The sequence below is a fragment of the Rhinolophus ferrumequinum genome, chromosome 2, assembly GCF_004115265.2.
Source record: "Rhinolophus ferrumequinum isolate MPI-CBG mRhiFer1 chromosome 2, mRhiFer1_v1.p, whole genome shotgun sequence".
NCBI lineage: Eukaryota > Metazoa > Chordata > Mammalia > Chiroptera > Rhinolophidae > Rhinolophus > Rhinolophus ferrumequinum.
The window spans coordinates 98,739,367-98,763,329 of NC_046285.1; the positions used below are offsets into that span (position 1 = coordinate 98,739,367).

Here is a 23,963-nt window from a genome sequence, read left to right on the forward strand (position 1 = left end):
ACTATTTAGCAATACAAAGGAACGAACTATTATACACACACAATCTAGATGAATCTCCGGAGAATTATGCTGAGTAGAAAAAGCCAATTCCAAAAGGTTATATACCATTTATAGAACATTCTTGAAGTGGCAAAATAATAGAAATGGAGAATAAGTTAGTGGTTGCCAGAAGTTAAGGACAGGGAAAACGGGGGATGGGACGAGAAGGTAGTGAGGAAAGGGCAACATGAGGGATCTTTGTGGGGAAGGAAATGCTTGGTATCAGTTAATATGCTGGTTACAGCAGTGAACTACAGTTTTGAAAAATGTTACCACTGCGGATACTGGGAATATCTATGTATTATTTCTAACAACTGTACAAAAATCTACAGTTACCTTAAAACTGAAAAAAAATTTAAAACCTATTATTCTGTATCTGTAACTTCTTAATCAGAGGTTAATAGATACAATTAAACTACTTATGAATCAAGGTTATTGTTTTGAATAGCAATCACTGAAAAAAGGGCAATACTCACCAAGTAGCCTTGGTGTCTTATTTGGGTCTTTTTAGCCAGTCTCTTGTCTGGCTATTCGTGGGCCTGTTTCCCTGCTGCCTCGCCCTCCCCGCCCTCCCCCTCCCCCCACCCCACCCCCAGTTCTTTCTTTTGCTGGAGGTTAGAAATCATCCTTCATGCTTGTGTGATTTTCAAGCCAACGCGATTTTGAATGAGGGCCTCTTTTACAGAATTAAGTGCATGGGCTTCTTAATGATTAGTAATCTCAGAATATCTTTCTTCTTACTTTTGGAGTATTATATGGAGAAATGAAATGGATGGAAATAAGATCCTGAATTAAAATACCTGATTCAACAATCAGAGTTAATCCCCAAACGTCACTAAACTTGTTTTATGTAGGTTCAAGGAAAATGGCTGAGAAAAATTCTTCCCTTTCGAGCAGTCAATATGGTAAAGACAGGTATATTTATTTCATATGACAGCACATTTCACAGGATATGTACAGACTGTTCATATACCACTGACTTTAATACTGTATGTCTATAAAGTATATAGTTATAAATACTGTATGCCACATAAGCAATAAAATTCTTACATATAAACAGCAATCTACTATAGAGAACAAAGAATTCACAAAGAGATCCTCAGTGTCTAATTTCTGCTCTGCTTTTAACAGAACTGGTAAATATTTCAATAATACACAGAATAACGGCTAGTTATTTGCAGCATACCTTTAACTTTCCTAACTTTGTGCACTTTCAGCAACTTGCCAAATATAATTCTCCTGATAAAGGCTGAGCTGCTGCATGATATGTATATTTTAGACAGTAGGTTATATTCAATAGGAAACAGAACTGCAATCTGTACTAGTGAAGTTTATAATGAATTATTTTGCTAATAGAGAGCAAATACCAAATACACTAATCACACAGATGTTAAAGCCACAGTTTCAACAAGTTAATTCACATTTTGAAGCACACTGCTTATAGTAATACTGCTGTTTAAAATATACCAATGCTGAAATGATTAGAACCCCCCCCCCCAAAGCATAATATAAAACTCACAAGAGTTATTTCTAACAGCAAATCCTGGCTGTTAGCAGAGAGAGGATTAATTCTATAAATATAGTATTTTGATAACATTTGAGCATTTAGAAAAGTATTTTGTCCTAATAGATTTGCTTTATGTGGTTAAGTGCAATGCAGTTTGCTGTGCTTTTCCACTTTACTTTTTCTTAGCCATGAACTCTCTTTTCTGATATTCCCCAATGCACATCTTTAAAGGTTAAATGTGGACAATGGAATTTAGATGGACATATACAACTCTTCATATAAAAGGAACATTAATGTTAAGTCTTAATGGGTAATGATGATTTGAACTGAAGCTGACAACAAAACCACAACTGCTCAAGGAGTTTTCTGATTGGGATTACTTAATGATATCAAAATACTACATTCTGTAAAAATCCTGTGTACTTCATAAAATTAATAAGAGCAGGATCAGCTGTATATTGGCAGTGCAGGAGACAAAATCCACAGCTAATCTGAGGTGTAGCCTCTAAGGACGTAAAGCAGCATCACAGATGTGTTCTGTGGCCTTAAAGGGAGAGAGAACACACACTGAGTGGGTCCCCAATTCAAAGCAGACAACTACTGCTTTTCCTGCTAAAGAAGTTCCAGAGCAAAAGCAGCAAAGAGAAATGTGAGGGAGGGAAAGAGGCAACACATGCCTTTATGTGCAGAGAAGAGTATATCCAACTCCAACTTTTCTCCCTGGACTCGTTGGTATGTGTCTTCCTGATATAAAAGGCCATAGAGCTTTTCTGAAAGGGCTGGAGTGTCCGTCTACATGACAGTGACCACAAAATATGCTGCTTCCAGCTGCAAGAAGCTTCTCCCAGAGAAAAGCATGTGGGGGCACTGGAGTGGAGAGTAACTAGAAGGTGTGTTGTGTGTGTGTTTTAAGGGGTGGGGTGTGGAATGGCAGAAAATTCCGGTCCTGTAGTGAGGATTATTCTAGTTTTGGAAAGAAAATTAATGAAAAGTCCAAATTTCATTTACAATCATCACTTTGATAATGAAATATTAAAAAAAGCAATGTGTTAGAACTTTTAGGTAAAAATTTTGTCTGAGTTATATCCTAGAATTTAAATAAGTTTTACGAATATGTGTGTGTATGTGTGTGTGTATATATATATATATATATATATATATATATGCATGCATGTGTATGTGTGTGTGTACACACACACTTTTTAAAGCAATGCTTTCCAAAATTCGGTTTCAGTATCACTTTGACAGCTCTTTGGTAAATACTTATAAATTCCAATTGTCAACAAGCACGAGAGGGCTGGCAGTAATGTCAGCTAGAAGTTGTTTGGGCTTTTTGAGATTCTTTAGAGACTAACAACAAAGAATTTCTGAATAAGGACTATGTTCTAAAGTAGTTTTGAGCACTTTTTATGGCTACTACTCTCTTCGTTATCCAAACAGAAACACATCAAAACTCCAGTTAATAATGAAAAGGGCTTTTCCTTATTTCCAATATACACATATTGCAACTTTGTACACATTAAATAGTGGTATTTCATGACGACATCAGTGCACTTAACAATGACTTATTGCACATAATGAATAACTAATGCCCAATTCGTCTGGCTCTGGCCTGCCAAAACTGAAAAACAACTGTTTCCTAGTGTCAAGCATCATCTTTCTGTGAAGTCTAGTATGGGTGATGCCTTAGACGCCAAAGCTGCGAAAGGATCAACTGGAAGTTCAGTGGCAGGTGGGAGCAGACGAACAGGAGGTGGAGGTGGTCTTCTTGAGGGCAACGCACAGAAAGAAACCTCTGTACCTTTATCCCAGTCGTCACCAAAGGTCACACTGGAGCCAGAAGACGAACCTGGTTGGTTACCCAGTACGTCTGGACATGCTGACGTGGACTTCCCTTTCACACGGTCCTCTTCTTCCTCAAAGGTCACCCATCCTTTTGGGTTGCTAATCTGTACTGTAGACTGGCCCTGCAGATCAAAACTGTCCTTAATGCCATCAAGTGAAAATGAAGGCTTGCTATTGGTACGACCAAGAGGCTTCAGAGAAGGGAAAGGACTGTTAGCAATAGGCTCTTCTTTGGAGAACCAGGAAGTTGCCTCTGATTCTTGAGACTTGGCTCTAAATGGGTTTCCAGGAGTGGCAGTCCTGTCTGTGAAAGGATTTGTGCTGGTCAAGCTCGTAGTGAATGGGTTTGGAGAACACCGCATGTTTTCCTGGGATTTACTCCGGGCTGGAATGGGAGGCAATGTTGGCATGCAACTTACAGAACTCAAAGTATTAATGTTACTTTGTGTCACAGAAGGGAACTGAATCAACCCCTTTGGGTCTGGGGTTAGAACCGGTGACGCTTGAACAGATAACTGAGCCTTTGATACAGCAAGCAGATTAAATGACAGATCTTCAAATGGGTCACTCTTTAATGGTGATTCCAGTCTGACAGCGGAAACTCCATTTGTTTTCACCTGGAAAAGAGAGCACTGAATAATCAAAAAAAAAACTTCAAGAAATATATTTACTTTTAATACTCCCTTATGCTGCTTTCTGTCTCAACTTTCTTCATTATGGAGTCAAATATACAAATTTAGGAAGTAAAAAGGAGCTTGTGCAGTTTGTTATCTAGTGGATTAAGTAAAACAGCTAAAATCTTATGCTTTAAAAACTCCCTACTAAATAAATCCATTTATTAAATAGAGCTCATTTCATTCATGCAAGTATTGATGTGGTAAAATGGAATTGTACAGAATTAGCAAATGAGTTTTATTTATACCCAGTTCTATCAGGTATTGGCACAAACTTAAGAAACATTTTCAGAACTTATGCTAAATCTGTATAAATAAACTTCCAACACCCATCTATGATGATGATGTGATTTCATTATTCGTTAGAATATATTTTTACTTAATGTTACCATGGAAATTCAATTTTATGGATGAAATTAATTTTATTAGTACATTTGTATTCATAAGCTGAAGACAGTATGTCTTTTCCTTTTCTACTTGGAAAAGTGAATGCTTCAAGCATTCTCTGCCTTCTAATAGAAGTTCTCCCTCATAGAATGAACTGTGAATAATGTGACAATATCCCTTAATTGACCTTCCTCATCTTGTAGAAATGTTCCCAAACAGGTAGGCTTATTAATAACCAAACACAATGATTATTTAAAACCAGGGGGGAAAGTTCTGTTTATATCTGGTATAGTAATTCCAAAACCCAAATGAAGCTGTGCCCCAAGTGGTACACAGCCCTTCGTATGTGACACCCTGTCTGTGATCTGTGTTACTGGCAGAGCAGTGTTCCAAATTACTTTCCAGTCATAAGAAACTGACACTCTGTGCCTAGTTCACAAAGAAACCCATTGGAGTAGAGCTCAGCCCACTTTTCTCAAGGGAAACACAACTATGAGCCTGGCCTTATGAGCAAATTAGTTCATCAGGCATTTCATTTTAATTTTTAGAAACTACAAAGTTATTAAAATCAGGTGGATAACTTGAATATTTATGCCAAATTAAAAAAAAAATTAGGTTAAAATAACAAGACAGGGAGAACTTCAGCTCAAAACTTGCCATGTAACAAAAGGAAGCACTACCCAAAATGAATTTAGATGGTTGTTAAGCAAAATAACTAAATGCTCATGAAGTATGTTGAAATAAAGAGCAGCAGTCCAATAAAATGTAAATGAGTCTTATCAAACAGTAATTGATGCTTAAGAACAGGGAAGGCTGTTCACTTGCAAAAGGAAATGGGGTAGATAACTTCGTAAGTGAGTAACTTTCAAGTATATGATTATATTATTCAACTGTCCTATAACATACTTTATAATTGAATAAACAAGTATATTTTTCTTCAAACAAACTTAATATGACAATAAATTTGTACAAAACTAAAGAGGAAACATGTCACAGATTCTAAACTGTATCCTAAGTGTATTAAAGGTAAACAGATCTATATAAGTGGACAGCTACTTGAGAGACAAATTTATTATGGACACCATGAAATTAAAATTAACTCTGTATTACCAATAATGTGTGGATTATTTATGATCAATATCACAAAACATAAGTACCTGATGGGGTCTGGGACCCAATTCTCCCATGGCAGATAGAATAGTCCACAACATAGATGTTATAGGAAAGGAGAATTTTATGCTTTGCACAGCTCAGAACAGTAGGCCCTTGCCAAATAAATGCTATATATTTAAGTATACTTATTTTCTTGCATTAAAACTTTTTTCCAAAATAAGTTAAAGGTAATTTGGTAGAAGCAGGATCATTTTGCCCAATCAGACTTGAAATTAAAATGACACCCACACCACCATTTATTACATTAGAATTAATCTATAACCTAAGAAGCATTTGTGATGACTTGACATTCAAAACAGTGGTATTTTTACAGAGAAAGGTGTTGGAAAGACCTTACATAATCCTGTTACAATACTAAATTTCATCTTTCTAAATCATTAGTCCTTCCTTACCAAAAAGAACCTTGCAACTAAAATTTGAAAAAAATTTCCCAAAATAAACCTAATAAAGTAAATTGAATTTTGTATTTATGGAGTATGCCAAGACTCAATTTGGTTTTGCCAAATAGACTTTCATATACGTAAAGCTTACCTTACTGAAGTTATACTTTTTAGTTTTGTTAATTTTCATAAAAATAAAGAAAAACATGGTAAAGCATTAGCAAGAACAAAATGGTTCCTAAAAATTCAAAATACTAAGAAAAAGAAAAAGCAGGTTTTACGGTACGAAACAGAATTTATTAATGTGGACAGGTGGTTTTAAAAATGGGTGAAACTTTAGATGTATGAAGCACAAGACTCATACATCTAATGAGGTAAGACAGATGAGAAGCACATAGAAGACGGAGAAATAATCCAGTACCTGTTACCCTGATGGTTGCTCCTGCTTTGAGAAAGGGAACACAGACATCAAAGGAAAGAGTTAGGAGGACAATCTGAGACCAACCAGCAACCCTAACAATTCAGTCTTCAAAATACTCTTAGTTCTCGATTATATACAGAATCTGAGAGCAGTGATATTTGCAGGGCATAGCATTAGTTCAAGTGACAATTCCAACTTCTTTTGTAATTTTGAATGAAAACTGTAGAGCTGAATTAGGACTCAAACTTTAATTTTTTCCAAGGCTGATTGCTAAACAGTTCAAAGTTTTGTTATTCCAAAAGTAATAATCGAAATGGGTTCCCGGAGCTCTAAAATATTTTAAGCAGCCTGTACCGATGAAATGTTTGTACTCCCTGCCACCACCACCACCATACCAATTCATATGTTGAAGCCCTAACCTCCAAGGTGATGGTATTCGAAGATGGGCCTTCTGGAGGTAACCGGGGTTACATGAGGTCATGAGGGTGGGGGCCCTCAAGATGGAATGAGTGGCCATAGGAGAAGACACACCAGAGAGCCTGCTCTCTCTTTCTCCCCGTGAAGCAGCGAGGAAAGGCCATGTGAGCACACAGCAAGAAAGTTGCCGTCTGCAAGCCAGGAAAAGAGCTGTCACCAGAACCCAACCTTGTATTTTGGACTTCCAGCTCCCGAACTGTGAGAAAACAAATTTCTACTGTTTAAGCCCTCAGTTTATATTTTGCTATATGACAGCCAAAAAGAGCAGGATACAGCCTTAAGATAGCCTATGGGTTTATTGTCATTAGAGAAAATAAACAAAATGGCATAACTTGGCAAAAAAATGAAAATTAATATTTACTTGAACAAAAATGGTCAGGATCCAGGCTTGTTCTACATTACTCAAATTTTCTGAAGGACACTATCATGTTCACCTCAGAATTTATTAGTTGGAAGGTGCAACATGGTAAGAAACTGGATCCTATTTTTGTTGTTTAAAAATGAAATCATAGGAGTAGCTAGTTAGCTCAATTGGTTAGAGCGTGGTGCTAATAACACCAAGGTTGCCGGTTCGATCCCCCGCATGGGCCACTGTGAGCTGCGCCCTCCTTTATGATGAAATCATAATCTTGCTATAATACAGCAGTATTTTTAAGGAACCATTTTGAGCAAATCTTCTCCAATATCTAAAGCTTCCCTTATTTTAAAATACCAAACTCACTTTGACAATTTAGAGAAACACCATTCTAAAAGTATTCGAGTTTCCTGCCTACTAAACACGAGACTCTTGAATTTAAGTTAATACTTTCTCGATGAGCTCAGGGTTTTGGGTCTCAGCTTTGGCACTAGATAGGAGAGTAAGAAAAGGTTTATACTAAGATGTACAGAAGTGGTATTAAATAGATCCAGAAGGCTGAGATTTTCTACTTGGATTCTGCCCTCACTGTCAGCTATGTCAATAGTATGGCAGTGATGCTGTTACTTTACTTCCTGTTGGATTTCCTGACTTCCGGTTCTTAGCTGATAATCAGATGACTAAGCTGTTGGAAGTCAGACAGATAAGTGAGACATTTTTACATTTTGTAAAGGACATATAACATGTTACATAATCATTTGAATTGAAAGAATCTTTTCTATGTAGAATTAAGAGAGTTGAAAAACATTTAAATAGGAATAAAAAGTAAAGCTGGGTCATGTATGTTTTTACGTTTTAAATACCTTGTAGATTTTGGGCAGAATTAAAAAGACATGTAAAAATTACCAGAAGTTCAATTCTATGACTATTTCATGTTATTACCAAAATATCAAATATGTCATATTTTAAAATCTCATCCTTTTCAACTTATAGCCAGAGCAGAAGATTTTAAAAATTTAAATGTTTATTAGTTTTTGAATAGGTATTATTCTGATGGTTCAAAATTCGAAAGGGACAAAAAGATAAAACACTTCCGCTTCCTTCTGGCTCCCCAGCACTGTAATGGCTTGTGGTCCTTCACAAAGACAGTCTCCACATGAACAAGACCCTCACCCCCAAAAAGAAAAATGTATCTGTATATATAATGGTCAGAGGAATTTGATATCAATGACTGAGGAAAAAATAGAATACTTAGAATTTAAAATAAACATCTGATAGTTCGATGAACTGAATACACGATTCGAGAACACAATCTACCAGATCACACACAAAGCACGTGCTATGCCACCAATCACTACACCCATTCCACTAAAAATCAGAACTCAAAACAATAAAAATGACCTAAGAAAATGATATGTAGCAGTCTTTGAATGTTCATCCTATAGTATTTTTGTGTCATAAGATAACTTTCTACTGAAATCTGAAATCTTGCTTGACATTTTGCTCTTTCTGAAGTTTTTCAGAGTACAGTAAGTCCTTACTTAACGGTGTGGATAGCTTCTTCAACTTTAAGTGAAACCATGTATAATGAAGCCAATTTTTACGACCAATACAGCCACGCCTAATTGATATAAATAAGAGTTAAGTTCTTATGGAATCTCGTCAATGTTATAATGAAATGATGTTGAACAAAACGACATTATTCGAGGACCGTATCTACTTTCATATTGGTCTAAGAATACTTAAACCATTTTTAGGAATTAAGTTTCACTTTTACTATGAAATAGATGCTCACTTTCACGGCTAGTCTGAAAGTTTTCTGCACTTCAATTACATTTTAAAAAATACAATAATACACCTTACAAGAAAATGAGAAAAAAATTCATGACCCATTAAAAGTAGATTGGCAGAAAGAAAGAATAGGATTTCTACAGTTATTATATATCTTCAATTTCCTAAACTAAAAAAAGTAGAATATTGTTTGGTATTAATAAAGAGAACATTTTTCTCAATTATACATCCTTTGTCAGCTTTTAAAAAATGTGACCAATAGTCTAAGGAGTAAGTGCTAACTGCTAACAATATTATTGTTTTAAGTCATATTTACTTTAATATCTGTTTTTCACTAAGCAGAAGTATAGGAAACTGTTATCTTCTGCCAACTAGCTGGACATACTCAGATAACTGTAAAAATAAATGCAAACTAGTATTTATAAATGTGCTTAAGGGACATTGCCAATGTGTGATATTTCTGTATTTTAGATTTTTCCAAAGTTTAAAGGCAGACTTTTAAAACTTTATACATTTCTTTGGCCTTGATGGCATTTTCAAGTTAATACTTTAGGACAAAAATAAAATATAACAACAAAAAATGTACTTACTAAATATTTTATTTTAATAATTTTACTGAAGTGTATATAACAAAAACTAAGTAAAACAGCACCCAAATAAAAGTAAAACAACTTGCATGATTATTCCTGTATTAAAATACCTTTGTACAGACATAGCAGATGTCTTTCCAATGTGAGATCACTCTGGCATAACAAAGTTCCTCATCTTCAAAATATCCCTCAGAGATAAGTATTATTTTATCATCACTATTTTAAATTAAGAAGAAGAAATGTGTATCATTTTCCCAAGATCGCAAAGGTGGAAAATAAAGCCCGGACTCACACTCAGGTCTGCTGAGCTGGACTCAGAACGCAAGCCCGTGTTGATGATTTCCACCCACTCAGGCAATGGCACTGTTGTCTGTGTGACACTAATGAGGTGACATTTGGATGGTTTTTACTTTGTGACTAACCCTACTGCTACACACACCCAAGCCACCTAAACTGATCCGATAATGACTGAAACTGTTGGAGATACCTGAGGAACCCCAGTGCCAGCTCCACCACAGGAGAGAACTGTGCATCAGGAAGAACAGAAGGATTATTCTGTTCATGGGAAATTAACCATATGACCAGTGCTCAAGGATTGATCTGACGGCCTCTCTCTCCAGGAAGTGAGAGCCCAAACTAATTTATTAGTTGTGAGCAATAAGAAAAATAAACTATTGCTGTTCATCCTCATTCATTTACTATCCAAAGTAAATTATACATAAAAAAGGTCACAAATACTTTAAAAGGTTAACAAAATAAACCAGCCTGGGAGCCACTTGAAAGTTTCCTAAAGAGCCCTCATTCAGGCTCACCTCTGAGAATCGTTGATCTGAGCAGCAGGTTAAAAACAAACAAAAACAAACCCTCAAACAGCCAAACCATGAGTTTGTTAACTCACTAATTTGAGACGTCAAATAACACTCATTTGTTGAAGTCATATCTCAAGATGCTATTACTATCAAAAAGCAAAAAGAAAAAGAAAATGGAATCGGATATTTATTTCTTAGAAAAGCTAATAATTAAAACAAATACGTTCGAAGACTCTGCCAAAGGCATCAAAGCTGTCATTTGTGTACTAGCTAGACTTACTTGCGGCTGCGGTGAAGGTTCTGAAGGCAAGCTGTGGGACGACCTGCTCCGAGGTGGCGCTTGTGGGGGGGGTCCAAGTTTGGCTGAGGGGCAGCCGGAGGCATAGGCGCTGCAGTAGGGACAAGAGGCTCCTGCATCTTTTGAACAGGTGGGGGCAGAGTAGGCTGCACAGGCAGGGCAGCCTGAGGCTTCAGGGGTTCAGGAAGAAGAGGTGAACCTGAAAAAAACATTTTTGGATGTTAGGTGTTTTTTAGAAAACTATGTTTTAGACTTCCTTCCTTTAGTAAAATGTCAGAAGGTTCTGGGTTTTTTCAACTGGTGTTTCTAATACAGTGTCTACCTTTCAGTACTTCTGATGGTTTGCTTTGGCTTTCAGGAGTCAGTCTTCCAGCAGATGCCCGAGCATGGCTCTGCGGAGCGCTGATCACGCCAGCGCGGGGCGGAATGGTCTGCAAATGGGACAAATAACATTTGAGACATTTAACTTATCTTCAACAGATAAGATTTTGTGAAAACCACTGCTTCTGCATCTCATTAAATCTCCTCTCTAGTATTATTCCCATCTGTTATTTTAACTGCTTTCTACTCATAGCAATATAATAATAAGTTTTAAAATGTTCCTTTTCATTTTTCACTGTTTAAGCACTGTAGAAGTATTTCCATTTCATCTTCAAAATATCCATCAAAGGTAAGTGTTATTTTATCATCTCTATTTTAAATTAAGATGAAGAAATGTATATCACTTTCCCAAGACCACAAAGGTGGAAAATAAAGCCAGGATCCAAACTCAGGTCTGCCGAGCTGACCTTGCTCTTGACCACAGGCAAAGCTGCCTTAACGGGAGATGAGGACAGGTCCAAAGTTCACAAGGAGATGGAGAGCCACACGCTGAGCAACTGAGAGTCTTATAAAAACCACACCCTGAGACTCTTTTTCTAAACACAGAAGTAAACACTCTCTGATTACTACTCAATCTGCTAAATTAAATATACTGGAAGACACACTGGTGAAAAATGTATTTTCTACTTTCATACGTTTGCTGGAGGCTCTAATCCCCCAAATACTTCTTACTTGAAGCAAAAGTTATGAATGTAATCTCATGAAATCCTGACCTTTCTTTCTCTTACAGAATTAAATAGAATTTCAAAAAGCACTTGTGGTGCTGGAGTCAGTGAACAGCAATTTTCCCTTTTTTTGAAAAAAGGAGAGTGGGTAATAGGTATCTTCAGGAATTTTCCACAGACATGAGTGTAACATTACATGTAGAAAAGGACCTTTAAGTTGGAAATTAAATAGAAAGCTACAACAGAAAAGACAAAACATTTCTATCTTAGAAATTTTATGGAAATGCCTTATTAGAAATTAGAAGTAGTTTCTTAATTTCTTATAACCAGTTCCCACTCTTCAGCTAGAGGCTTCCCAGCAGGCCCAGGCTGCACGAGACAAGCCCAAGTTACTGATAGTAACTGGTTTCCATTTCCTTTCTTTCTTTTTAAATTATTTATATCCCAGAGAAAATTTTCATTTGGGTAATAGAATAATTATATATATAAAACAATATACGATAAACATACAGAAAACCAGATTCACAACAAAGGGAAAAGCCAAGCACCACATCACCTGCTCTCCTACTTTTAATACCATTAGAATCAGTTTTAGTATTCTAACTCTATCATAAATTGTTTTTCCTGAAATCTACTTTTAAAATTCTTCTTATGGAAGGATGGCTTTATGTCATTACATACTCAGAAAACATGATTAAAAAACTGCTAAACCATGTATTTATTATCTGACTAGTTTGAGACGTCAAATAACACTCATTTGTTGAAGTCATATCTCAAGTTGCTATTACTATCAAAAAGCAAAAATAAGACGAAAATGAAATCAAGCATTTACAAGGTGTGATCAAACGATACCGTGAATGTTTAAATAAAAAATTTTTCGGACCAGCCCGGTGGCTCAGGCGGTTAGAGCTCCATGCTCCTAACTCTGAAGGCTGCCGTTCGATTCCCACATGGGCCAGTGGGCTCTCAACCACAAGGTTGCGGGTTCAACTCCTCGAGTCGCACAAAGGATGGTGGGCTCCGCCCCCTGCAACTAAGATTGAACACGGCACCTTGAGCTGAGCTGCCACTGAGCTCCTGGATGGCTCAGTTGGTTAGAGCGCATCCTCTCTACCACAAGGTTGCCGGTTCAACTCCCCCAAGGGATGGTGGGCTGTGCCCCCTGCAACTAGCAACGGCAACTGGACCTGGAGATGAGCTGTGCCCCCCACAACTAAGACTGAAAGGACAACAACTTGACTTGGAAAAAAGTCCTGGAAGTAGACACTGTTCCCCAATAAAGTCCTATTCCCCTTCCCCAATAAAATAAAAAAAAAATTTTTTTTTCCAGTAAAAGACACATTGCCATTAATCACCCTCAGAATACTTCCCCTCACTTGGAACACACTTATCCCATTGTTCTTGCCACTTTCTGAAGCAGTTCTGGAAGTTCTTTTTTGTGAGTGTCGTTAGTTGCGCTGTGGTGGCTGCCTCGATGCCCTGAATCATTTTAACTTTGGGGAAGAGCCAGAAGTCGCACGGTGCCAGATCCAGTGAATAAGGTGGATGAGGACACACCGTAATGCTTTTGACAGAAATTGCCATATACCAGAAACAATGTGTGACACAGAGCATTGTCATGATGAAGGATGATGTATAGCACACTTTAAATCTTCTCTCAGCTGTAGCTCACACCCGACTGACTGCACCAAACAAATTGAAACTTCTCACACACTGTTACTAAGGTTCAATGCGCTACTTCCCATATTGAAGATCCCTGCCTTTCCGTTGGATGGCACTAGGAAGCAGCATTCACCGTATTTTGTGATTACAACGAAAAGGCTCCTTGTCACACATTGCTTCTGGCAATTTCTGTCAAATAAAAACATTACGGTGTGTCCTCATCCACTTTATTCACCAGGTCTGGCACCCTGTGACTTTTGGCTCATACCCCAAATCAAAATGACCATGAAGGGTAAATGTTTTCAATCGATTCAGGATGTCAAGGCAGCCATGACAGCAAAACTAAAGACACTCACGAAAGAAGACTTCCAGAACTGCTTCAGAACAGGTCCCAAGAACAATGGGATATTTTGAGGGGGATTAATGGCAATGTGTCTTTTACTGTAACACATTTTTTAAATTTAAACATTCACTGTATTGTTTGATCACACCTCATCTGTTAGCTAACACAATGTTAGAGCTGAAAGGTACCTTGGAGATTTCAAGTGCAAGTCCCCGTGTTAGAGTTGAGGAGACTGAGGCCTTGATGGGTCACATGATTTCTCCAAAGTAACACATCTGACTAGTAGCACACTTGGACCTAGAGCTTAGACCCCCTGGCCCCCAGGCTGGGTGCTGCCTACCGGTCTGGCTGCACTGTATCCAGTAGGTCCTGGGGCTGTGAGTCCTGCTTGGGGTGAAGGCTGATTGCGGGCTGGAATGAAGACATCACACCATATATGTAAGAGTTTTGGTTTCAAAACAAGAAACAAGAAACCATGCACTTATATGCCAAGTATCTATTCATGGTCCAGTTTTAAGGTTAAGGAGCGCAATTCAAGTGTTTTTACCTATATTATCTTTCCGTGTTGTTCCAGGGCTTTTGGGTGCTTTGAAGCAGGAAGAAAAACAGTCATAAGTAAGCAATAGAACAATATTGCATAACATCAGTTGGCTATTTTGTTTCATGACCAGCAGAAATGGGGGCAATAAGATGGTAGCAGAAGCACTTTGCTTTGGATAATGATGAAGGGTATTATCAGTCCTGAATGATATATCCCCAAAGTGAAAAAAATTAGAATACTTAATAGTGACATTCTCGGGAGACAACTTAGCTGTCGGTCTGATTCCTCGTTCATAGGGTCACTTTTAAGGTGACTTTCCCAACAGAGCTCTCTCCCAGAACCTTGAAAACATGACCAGCTTGTGGGACTGGTCACAAGATGTGGCATGACTGCCTCTCAAAGCTTGGCCGACAAATTTGTCCTGAGCTTATAAACAGAGCTGCATTTTCCAAGTTACACAAGAGGCTCCTAATACTGTTTTAGGGCTTCATGCTGTAGATGTCATTATTGATAAAGTAATCTGATGAGATCTTTTGGATTTGTGTATAACAAAATCCTATGATTAAGGTAGAAGACAGGTGCATCTTATTGCTAAATATCTGCCTTGTGAAGAAAGTGTTAAACTGTGGTTCACACTCATTAGAAAGGTAGGGGAAGGATGAAATGAAATAAATTGCTTTTGGGGCCAAATGGAGCATCTAAGATTTATTCTTTTGGGAAGAAAGTTCAAGTGTAATTGTTATGTGAAATATATCAGTCCTTCAATGACTATCAGCTTAATGAATGACTTCTAGTCTTAATGGTCTTTTAAGCAAATTTAGTTCGGCATCACTACAAATAAAAACATTTAAGTAATCTGAAATCATTCACAAATGATTCTTGGACCTGAATTAACAGGGTTTAATTATAATTATTAAGTTTCAAAACTTCAGAGTTAGTATAGTACATTTCTAAACATTTGACTTATTCTGAAGAGGATTTTGAAGGCATTGTTCTTAAAATAACATTGTACAGTAATTTCACATCCTAAGTATATATGAAACAAAACACAGTGTAAAACAGCATCTAAGAATTGCAGGGAAATTAAATGGGTATCTGTTAGAAACTATACACAACACAGAATGAAAAGAGAAAAAATACAAGGTTACATGGTATACATAGGATGGAGAAGGGAAGTTTACAGATGGAGTAAGAAAAGATTTAGTATGCTTTTATACACTGGAGAGGCTGACATTTAGAAATAAAATGAGAGATCCATATCTTTGATGCAAAAGTCTTGTTACCTTCCATCTCTCGCCTAGCTACCCCAGGACTGGGAGGGGCTCCAATACCTTTTTAGAAAAAGAACAGAAGCTGTATATTGTTCAGGGCCCACAGCACAGAAAGAAATGCAGGCACACAAGACAATTTCTGTGTTAGACTTACTTTTGCAAAAAGGTTCTTTTTCTACTTTAAATTTCTTCAAATAATCAATACAAACCAAATGACTTGAGATGCCTAGCCCAAACCTCAGTCCTCCCTTTCCTCAAAAAGAAAAATAGAAAGGGAACGACAGTTTTCTTTCCACATCTGACATTACTAGCAATAGGGAATTTAAAAATATATTTAACAAAAGCTGTTATGATTATCTCCTTCCTTATATTTAGAGTTAAATCACAAATAAGCGCTCCAATACTTGACAGTCAAAAACGAAAAACAATCAAAGTCTGAATTTTATTTTAAATTTGTATGAGACTGTATTAGTCTCTTAGATGTTAGTTTTGCCGCACTATTTTAAAAAAATTCTCAAAGTACTATAATGACTTTCTCTAAGCTTACTGCCTTAAAGGAGTTGATTTGTAGGGCAAAAAATATATATACATGCTACAAACACTGCCTATAAAAGAATTATGAAGAGAGGTAATTTTTAAAAAATTAAATCAGATTTCTAAGTAAGCCACTGAGTCGGTAATATGATATACTCGTAACTTTTCACAATTTCATTTAAAAGTTTATTTTCTACAGGTTGTTTTCCTAATTAAAGGAGAAGATAAATAGAATTTATCAAAAAAATATAAATAACAGCGTTTAAAACAGGAGAAATTAATGTTTTCTCTGTAAGTTAATGGAAAAATTATCATCTAGCAGCGTTTTGCAGAAGCTATAATGCTAAAATAATTTATCTATCCTTATTATACAAAGTCATCAATATCCACACACAAGCAAGGTCAATCTACAATAATGTGAATTGGTCAGCAATGTCACTAGGCAACTAGAGTAGAAAGAGACCAACTACACATGTATAATGAGCCTTAATAATATTAAAACTGGATTTATAAAAGCTCTTCTGTGGAACTGTGATAACCTGTCTCATCCTTTCTTGAGAATTAGGTTAAATAAATTGTCAAATATATACCTCCAACTGAGCTTTGTTGAGTTTTCATAAATCAAATAAACTACACTTTAAACAAAAAGTAATTCTTTACTGATAAAAATTTCCTTATTGAAAAAAATAAAATTCTTATATTTAAAATAATGAGGCATGAGTTTTATGACAAGTTATGATAAAGCTATGAAAAATTAAAGATGCATTTCAGATAATTATTATAACTTTAACTTGCTCTCCTACGAAATTTTGCTAATCACTTAATTTATTAAGCTACTAGACAAAGGAATGTATTAGAGCATCACTAATCAAATACTCAGGAGATGTTCTATATTTACTGTACCTGAATCCCTTTTGAAATTAATATGATATGGGGAGATTAAATCTTTGTAACCAAACTGACTCTATTTATCAAGGAAAAGTATATCACACCTTGATGAGTAATTCACCAATGTCTACCTGGGAAGTGGAGGCTTTTGCTGGTTCTAATAAAACCAAGATCTAGTCTTTTACTTAACAGGAATATAATGGAAGTTTGGAGCTATTTTTAACTCGGCGTATAAATATCACTCATTTTGACTTTTATCAAACAAACCTAAAATGTCTTCAGTTACAGGGATCAAACTCCAAAACATCAATGAACCAAGGTGCATATATTATGACAAATATAAATGGTTACCTCCAAATTCTTTTCTAGCAGGTGCAGGACTCCTAGCCCCTTATAGTTCATAAGAAAATATGCAGCAGGAAGGAAATGACATTAAATAAAGAATTGAAATGTCAAAGATTTATTATAGTACTCATGATATCAAATATCATGTAGGAACTATATGTTAGTATCTTGGTATTATAAAAAAGCTATTATTTAATGCAAGTACTTCTTACAATTTAAGTAACAACATTATACTTATTTAAAGAGAACATTTAAACAAATATAAAAACTTTATAGTAAATAGGTATATGTTTGTCCTTCAGATCAAATTACACATCTAACAGAAGTTAGTATAAGGACATCAAATTAGCAGAAACAAAACACTTCTTGCACACTTGTAAGAAGGCATCTATGGAAACAGAACACAGAAATCTAATGGGGTACACTCTTTTTACCTATTCTGTCGTGCCTACCATGTTTTTAGAAAAAAAGCTGAAGAAGTAGCAACAATAATAGAAAAACAATACAATCCAGAATCTAGAGGTCTGAAAACATGCAAAACATTTTTAATAGTGTGGAGGAGGATTTTCAATCTAGCAGAAATGGAAATAAAGTGGTCCGTTACCTGAAGGTGGAGGTGGTCTTTGTGGGGGAGCTGGACGTGTGGGAGGAGCGACTGGGCGGGGAGGAGGTGGCCGCTTGGGCTCCAGGATCTGGGAAGAATCTTTTTGCTGTAGCTGTGTGGCTGGCAGAGTGTCACTAGGAGAACCTGGAAAAGTACGTTAGGTAAGATCAGGTTCCAAGTGGGTGTGAGCACAGAGGTACGGAACTTCCTATATACATATGATAAATTCTCTATTTTGCTACTTTTCTAAATTTGTACCGTAGCATAATGACACACATTTTCAGTATCATTAACAAAGCAGTTCCACGGAAGCAATAACGCTAGCTCTATGTGGACTTTTACCGAGATCCCAGGGGCTGAAGGGGATTTACTGAGTGGCCCTGTCAAGACAGCACAAAGTATTTAAGTTAGTTATAATCTGTACTTTCTCTCTACCTTAGCTTATCTTGAATTTATTTAACGACGCCAGTCCTCAAGAGTAGTAGGGGTAAACTTGAGAAGTTTGTGAAATGGAAGATATTTTCTGAAGACACTGGCTAGCATGGAACAGACTTAATCATGTAATATAACAGCTTCCAAAAACAAACCTTCCAAGTTTGGAGAAGTAATGGCTACAATTTCAATTAAAAAAATTTGTTTTGTGTCTTCTTGCTCCATTCAACAATATGGGTAATGTAGAGATGTACAGCTAAGCCCAAATAGTTACGGGTTCTTACTATACAGTAGAAAATCATCAATTGTAAGAAAGGGACAAACCTGAACACATAGAGGAAAGGATTAAGGGAAAAGTCTCAATTAGTGACGGTGACAATGAGTTTCGTTTCCATTTAGGGCTTAACACCTACAAAGCTTCCTCTTCTGTACGCACAAAAGCCACAGCACACTTTAGCATATAGGAATGAAAGTTAAATGAAAATGGCTCTCTAAAGGAGATCCAAAGGCATCGGAGACTTGACCACCTAAAATCAAACACACTGGCTAGAGAAAGTCATACAAAACTTTAAATACAATACACACTTTGTGAAGTTGGGTGCCCAGGAACTCTTGATGGTGCTCGACTTGGTCTTATGGGGAGGGCAGGACCCTCTGAAGTTGTAGGTGACTGGCAGGGACTCGTACGGGGTGAAGAGCTCGGGGAAGTGCCGAGGCCAGAACTTGAAGATGGCTGGAGATGCTGAGGAAGAATTTCCTCTACTTCAGCATTATAGTCATCAACGTCCCCTAAGGAAATGCAAGGTTATCCAAGTTACCACCATTTTAGCTTTCTTAGAGTTCTTCAACCAATCTAGATTGTAAGGGGTTAAATACACAAACATGTTACTATTATGACACTGAAAACATGCACAGATTAAGCATGTAGGCATACATAAAAAATTTCATATGTATAAAACCAGAATTAGTACAAATGCTCTTACAGAAAATGTAACCAAAGATATTCTATTATCTCAGAGCAACAGGATGCCAGTGGTGACAACATTTGGAGCTGGGTTGACTCAAGGGCTTTCTATATTCCACAGGGCAGCTATCTCAGTGCTGGCAGGCTCAAAAGTTTATGCTCTCCCTCCAGCCCTTCCTGTTTGCTCTGTGGAACTGCCCCGTTTCCACTGCCCTCACCAAAGACAGGTCTGGTCCTGGGGTAAACAAGTTCTGGGAAGCCACACCCTTCCCTCGAAGCCTTCTCACTACTTTCTTCCCCTGTGCTCCTACCCAACACACCCCTTCTTTGCTGCAACCGAACACTGGCCCTCCCCTAAGGTCTCCTCATGTCTCCTTATCTCAGGGCTGGAAAGTGGGGCGAGACTGCCTCCCTTGCAACCTAACTCCAATTCCAGAACATTAATCTTCCAACCCTGAACAAAAGGGCTATTTCTCTGAGGCTATGCCATCAGGAATTGATGTAAAATCTTGTGCGCCCCCCTGCTACCATACTTGCAAGCTCCATCCTTCTTGTTACTTGAACCCATTCACCAAGGACTAACCAGAGAGCAGGATGGTGGTACCTTTCTGGGTGACATCAAAGTCCACGTGGACTATGCATCAACAACTGAAATGGTCTTATCCCTACTGACACTCTCCTCCACTCCAAACACACACATGCTGCCCCACCCCCTCTCAGAACTGGGAGGCCTCTAAAACAATAAACTCCGAACACTTCATTCCGACCACCTTTACTCTCCCTCAGTTACTCTTCCTTCTTTTGACTTCATCAGGATCCAGGCCTTTGACTCCTGTGCTTCTCTGTACTGTCTTCAGGTTCCACGTTTCTCCTTGTCAACAGCCCTCTGCTATTCTCTGTCAACTATTCTGTCTCATCTGCATCAATTACACTGTTTAGTCTTCCATAATAGCACGTGGGCTGCCGAGAGCTGGAGAAAACCACCAGCCCAATGATGGCAGTCACAGATTTGTCCTTTTCAGCCTCATCTGGGCTCCCAAAGCTGCCTGGTAACTCCACAATTTTCTGGGTGGCTCTCCATTCTCAGGAGCTTCGTCTTGAACCTTCTCAACTCTCCTGAAACTGTGGGTCGCCCTATTCCTGCAGATAACCTCAGCTCTTAAACTGCACAGGGAGAAGTGTTCAGACGGGAACTGCCCGCCTCCTCTCCAACCACCGGGCCCCGTGCTGGATCTGCTCACACGGGTGGCACTCATGCCTGTGGATGGAACATGTGGGGCTCTACCCGCCGGCGCGTCTTCAGCGACCTTGCTCTGTCACTCACTGCGCCCTCCCCAACACCATCAGTCCTTTGCCCTCTACCAGCCCTTTCCATCAGCACTAGGCATTCTGAAGCCATTTTAACACAACCCTTCCTGCACCCCCGATCCCCGGAGCAATCGCCTCGCCCTTAGCCAATCTTCTTTAAAGAGCTGTCTGCAGACACTCTCTCCACTTCTTCACATTCCATCCACGCCTCAATGTACCACCATCTGGCTTCACCACGCCACTGAAATCACGCTCGTGAATGTCACCCACAGCCTCCTTCCCTGTTATTTAATCCAAAGGACAAGTTGCAGTCCTCGTTTCTCCTCATCTCTCAGTGACACAGAACACCACTGCCATTTCCTCTTCTGTTTGATTTTCTTTTTTCTTTTTCTCTTTTCTTTCTTCCTTTTTTTTCCTCGTCACCATTTCTTTCTTCCTTTTTTTAAATTAGTTTCAGGTGTACAAAACAATGTACTAGTTAGACATTTACCCCCTCACAAAGTGATAACCCCCTCCCCCAATCTACTACCCCTCTGACATCGTATGTAGTTGTTATAATTCCATTGACTCTCTGCCCTATGCTGTGCTCCGCATCCCGTGACTATATATATATATATATATATGATTATAACTGACATTCATTATTACTCAGCTTCAGCTTCAGGTGTACAGTGCAGTGATCAGACATCTACATCATCCCTGAGGTGGTCTCCCTAATAAGACAAGTGCCCATGTGACACCCTACAGAATCTTTACAACATTATTGATTACATTCCCCAAATGTCTTTCATACCCCGAGGCATCCTGTGGTTATTGACTGTGCTTTCTAATCCCCTCACCTTCTCCCCATCCCCACCCCCTCCCATCTAGCAACCCTCAGTTTTTCTCTGTATCTTTGAAACTGTTTCTGTTTAGTTTGCTCGTTTATTCTATTTTCTAAATTCCACAGGTAAGTGAGATCATATGGTATTTGCCTTTCTCCGTCAAACTTATTTTCTTTCCTTGATTTTTAAGCCACTCTATCCTCTTGGCTATTGGACATTTCTAGTTGTTTCTTCTCATTTTCCTTTTATGGGCAGCCTTCTTCAGCCTATCTTTAAAGTCTGTTTTTCTCTGTTCTCAGTCACATAGCCAGTTCTCTCCCGTCTCTGTATCCTATCATCCTTCTGGCCATGCTAAGAAACAACCCTGGCTCTAAGTGCCATTAGCGCCGCCCTGTGAGCCCAAAGCTCTCTGCTGAGCACCAGGCCCACATACCCACAGCCTACATCTGGGCCCCACAGATTACAGACACCTCAAATCCAACGTGTTCAAAACCAAATTCACCTTCCGTCCCACAACTGCTCCTGGCCTGCCTTCTTCATTCTCCCTTACTCCCTCACAGGCATACCTGCATAACCAGCTTAGATCCTTTCTTCCCCCTCAGGCCCCTGAACATTTTTTCTTTCTCCTTCACCCCTTTGACCCTCTAATCTAACTCTCAGCCTTCAGATTCTCAATTTAAATTTCAATTCCTCTGGGATACCTCTTCCAACTTCCCAAATCTACGGTTAGGCTACTCTCCCATGAACTACCACAGCATGGTTCATTACTGCATTTACATCACTTGATTATAACTGCCTGCTTACTTGGTGCAATACCCACTAAGCTGAGATCTGGCAGGGCAAGGTTGACATCTGTTGAATTTCCAGCATTTAGCATGTACTGGCACATAAAAGGTACTAGAGAAATGTGTGGCCTAAGCAAACAGAGAAATGTGGAAACTAGAGATAATCTTGTAAGGTGTTCAAATCTTAAATGCATTATTATCTACATGTACAGGCTATCACAATATGATGTATTGTCATTTTATAAACAAAGGTATGCATTTTTTATGGAAAACATGCTAGAATAATACGCATATAATACTAGAAAGTAAATGCGTTTCTTAATCATGTTTAAGGAAATTATTATATCCAGATAACCTGTCCCATATTCTACACTTGAAATGGCTGTTTAGATGGGTGGATTCAGTTTCAAATGCATGTATTCTTAGCTACTTTGAGAATCTTTTAAAATTACTTTAAATATATCCCTTTGTATAGTAATTATTTTGAACCCATTTCCGCTGTCAGAATACCCACTCTGAATTTCTCCTTTTCTATCTTAACTGCAACTAGTGAGACCAACCACGCCCCAAAAACAACCACTCCCCAAAAACACTTGTGCTCCTATCACATAAGGACATAAACGAACATTAGTAAAGATCTTAACCTTTGAACAGCAGAATGGCAAATACGTCTGAAGTCTAGATATAAGCAAAATAAACACAATACAATGCAAAACATAATCTAATACTGCTATGTGTGTTATTAGAAGAGAAGTATAAACTTGGAGACCAAAGCTTTACTGATGGGAAGGAAATTTATCTAGGAGTACAGAAGTCAAATGTGTTCAATAAACGAACCTTCCATATCAAAATCTGCTGCGACCTCCGCATCTTCACCGAGCAGGGTAGAGCTTGTTGATGACGGCAACGGAACACTAATTTTCTCTAAACTCATTTCTTCTTCCAAAGTTTTGATCCAGTCTGGACTTTTTAAAGTGATAGTTATAGTCCGACCCAATAACTAGTTGAGTAAAAGACACAGAAAATAAAAATTCATTGGCATGAAAATTAACTATCTTGGAATAAAGTGACTGCCTTAGTTACACTATGCAACAGTATAGGCTTAATTTAGCAATTCAACATAACTGTTTCAAACATTCTGAATTTTCAACTAGTGTAAGCATTTCCAAATCTCCTCTTTAAACACTCATGTTGCTAAGTCAAAGGTCTTCTTTTCTAGGATACACAGTTTCAAGTTTCCTTTGCTGCAGTCAGTATCTCTCCCTAACCAGATACAAATCTGCTGACAACTGTGCTACATAATTTTATATTACTTATGATTCTGATCCACAGATTAAATAATTGTTCCTATATGAAATAACTATGGAAGAGACACTAGAAAATCTTTAAAATACTTTTCCTGTTCATTTAGACCTTCCCTGCTTGGCATATGGTCTTAAAAACTGCTATACTGTCAAAGCAGTTAAAGCATTTCAAATGTTAGAAGAATATTGAGACTACTTAAAATCTTCAACGAAAGTTAATCATTCTGATAATAGGACTGTTATCATGAAAGAGCATTTTGCCTTTGCTATAAATTTGAGTGCTTTTAGACAAAAGTATAATCTAAAATAACCAACACATTAAATCAAGTTACACTGTCCTATTGATGTATTTAAAAAATACTTTAA

At 37.8% G+C, this 23,963-nt stretch overlaps 1 protein-coding gene across 1 annotated transcript in view; it reads right to left on the reverse strand.

Moving 5' to 3' along the window:
* Positions 1-933: 933 nt before the first annotated feature.
* Positions 934-23,963, reverse strand: part of SYNJ1 (synaptojanin 1) — an 83,435-nt gene continuing 60,405 nt past the window's right edge. The window contains 11 exon segments of the mRNA XM_033127443.1: positions 934-4,008; positions 10,729-10,799; positions 10,802-10,945; positions 11,069-11,177; positions 14,138-14,208; positions 14,345-14,383; positions 15,622-15,669; positions 17,383-17,421; positions 17,981-18,124; positions 18,998-19,201; positions 23,131-23,293. Coding sequence (XP_032983334.1) covers positions 3,199-4,008; positions 10,729-10,799; positions 10,802-10,945; positions 11,069-11,177; positions 14,138-14,208; positions 14,345-14,383; positions 15,622-15,669; positions 17,383-17,421; positions 17,981-18,124; positions 18,998-19,201; positions 23,131-23,293 — 1,842 coding nt within the window. The 3' untranslated portion in view covers positions 934-3,198.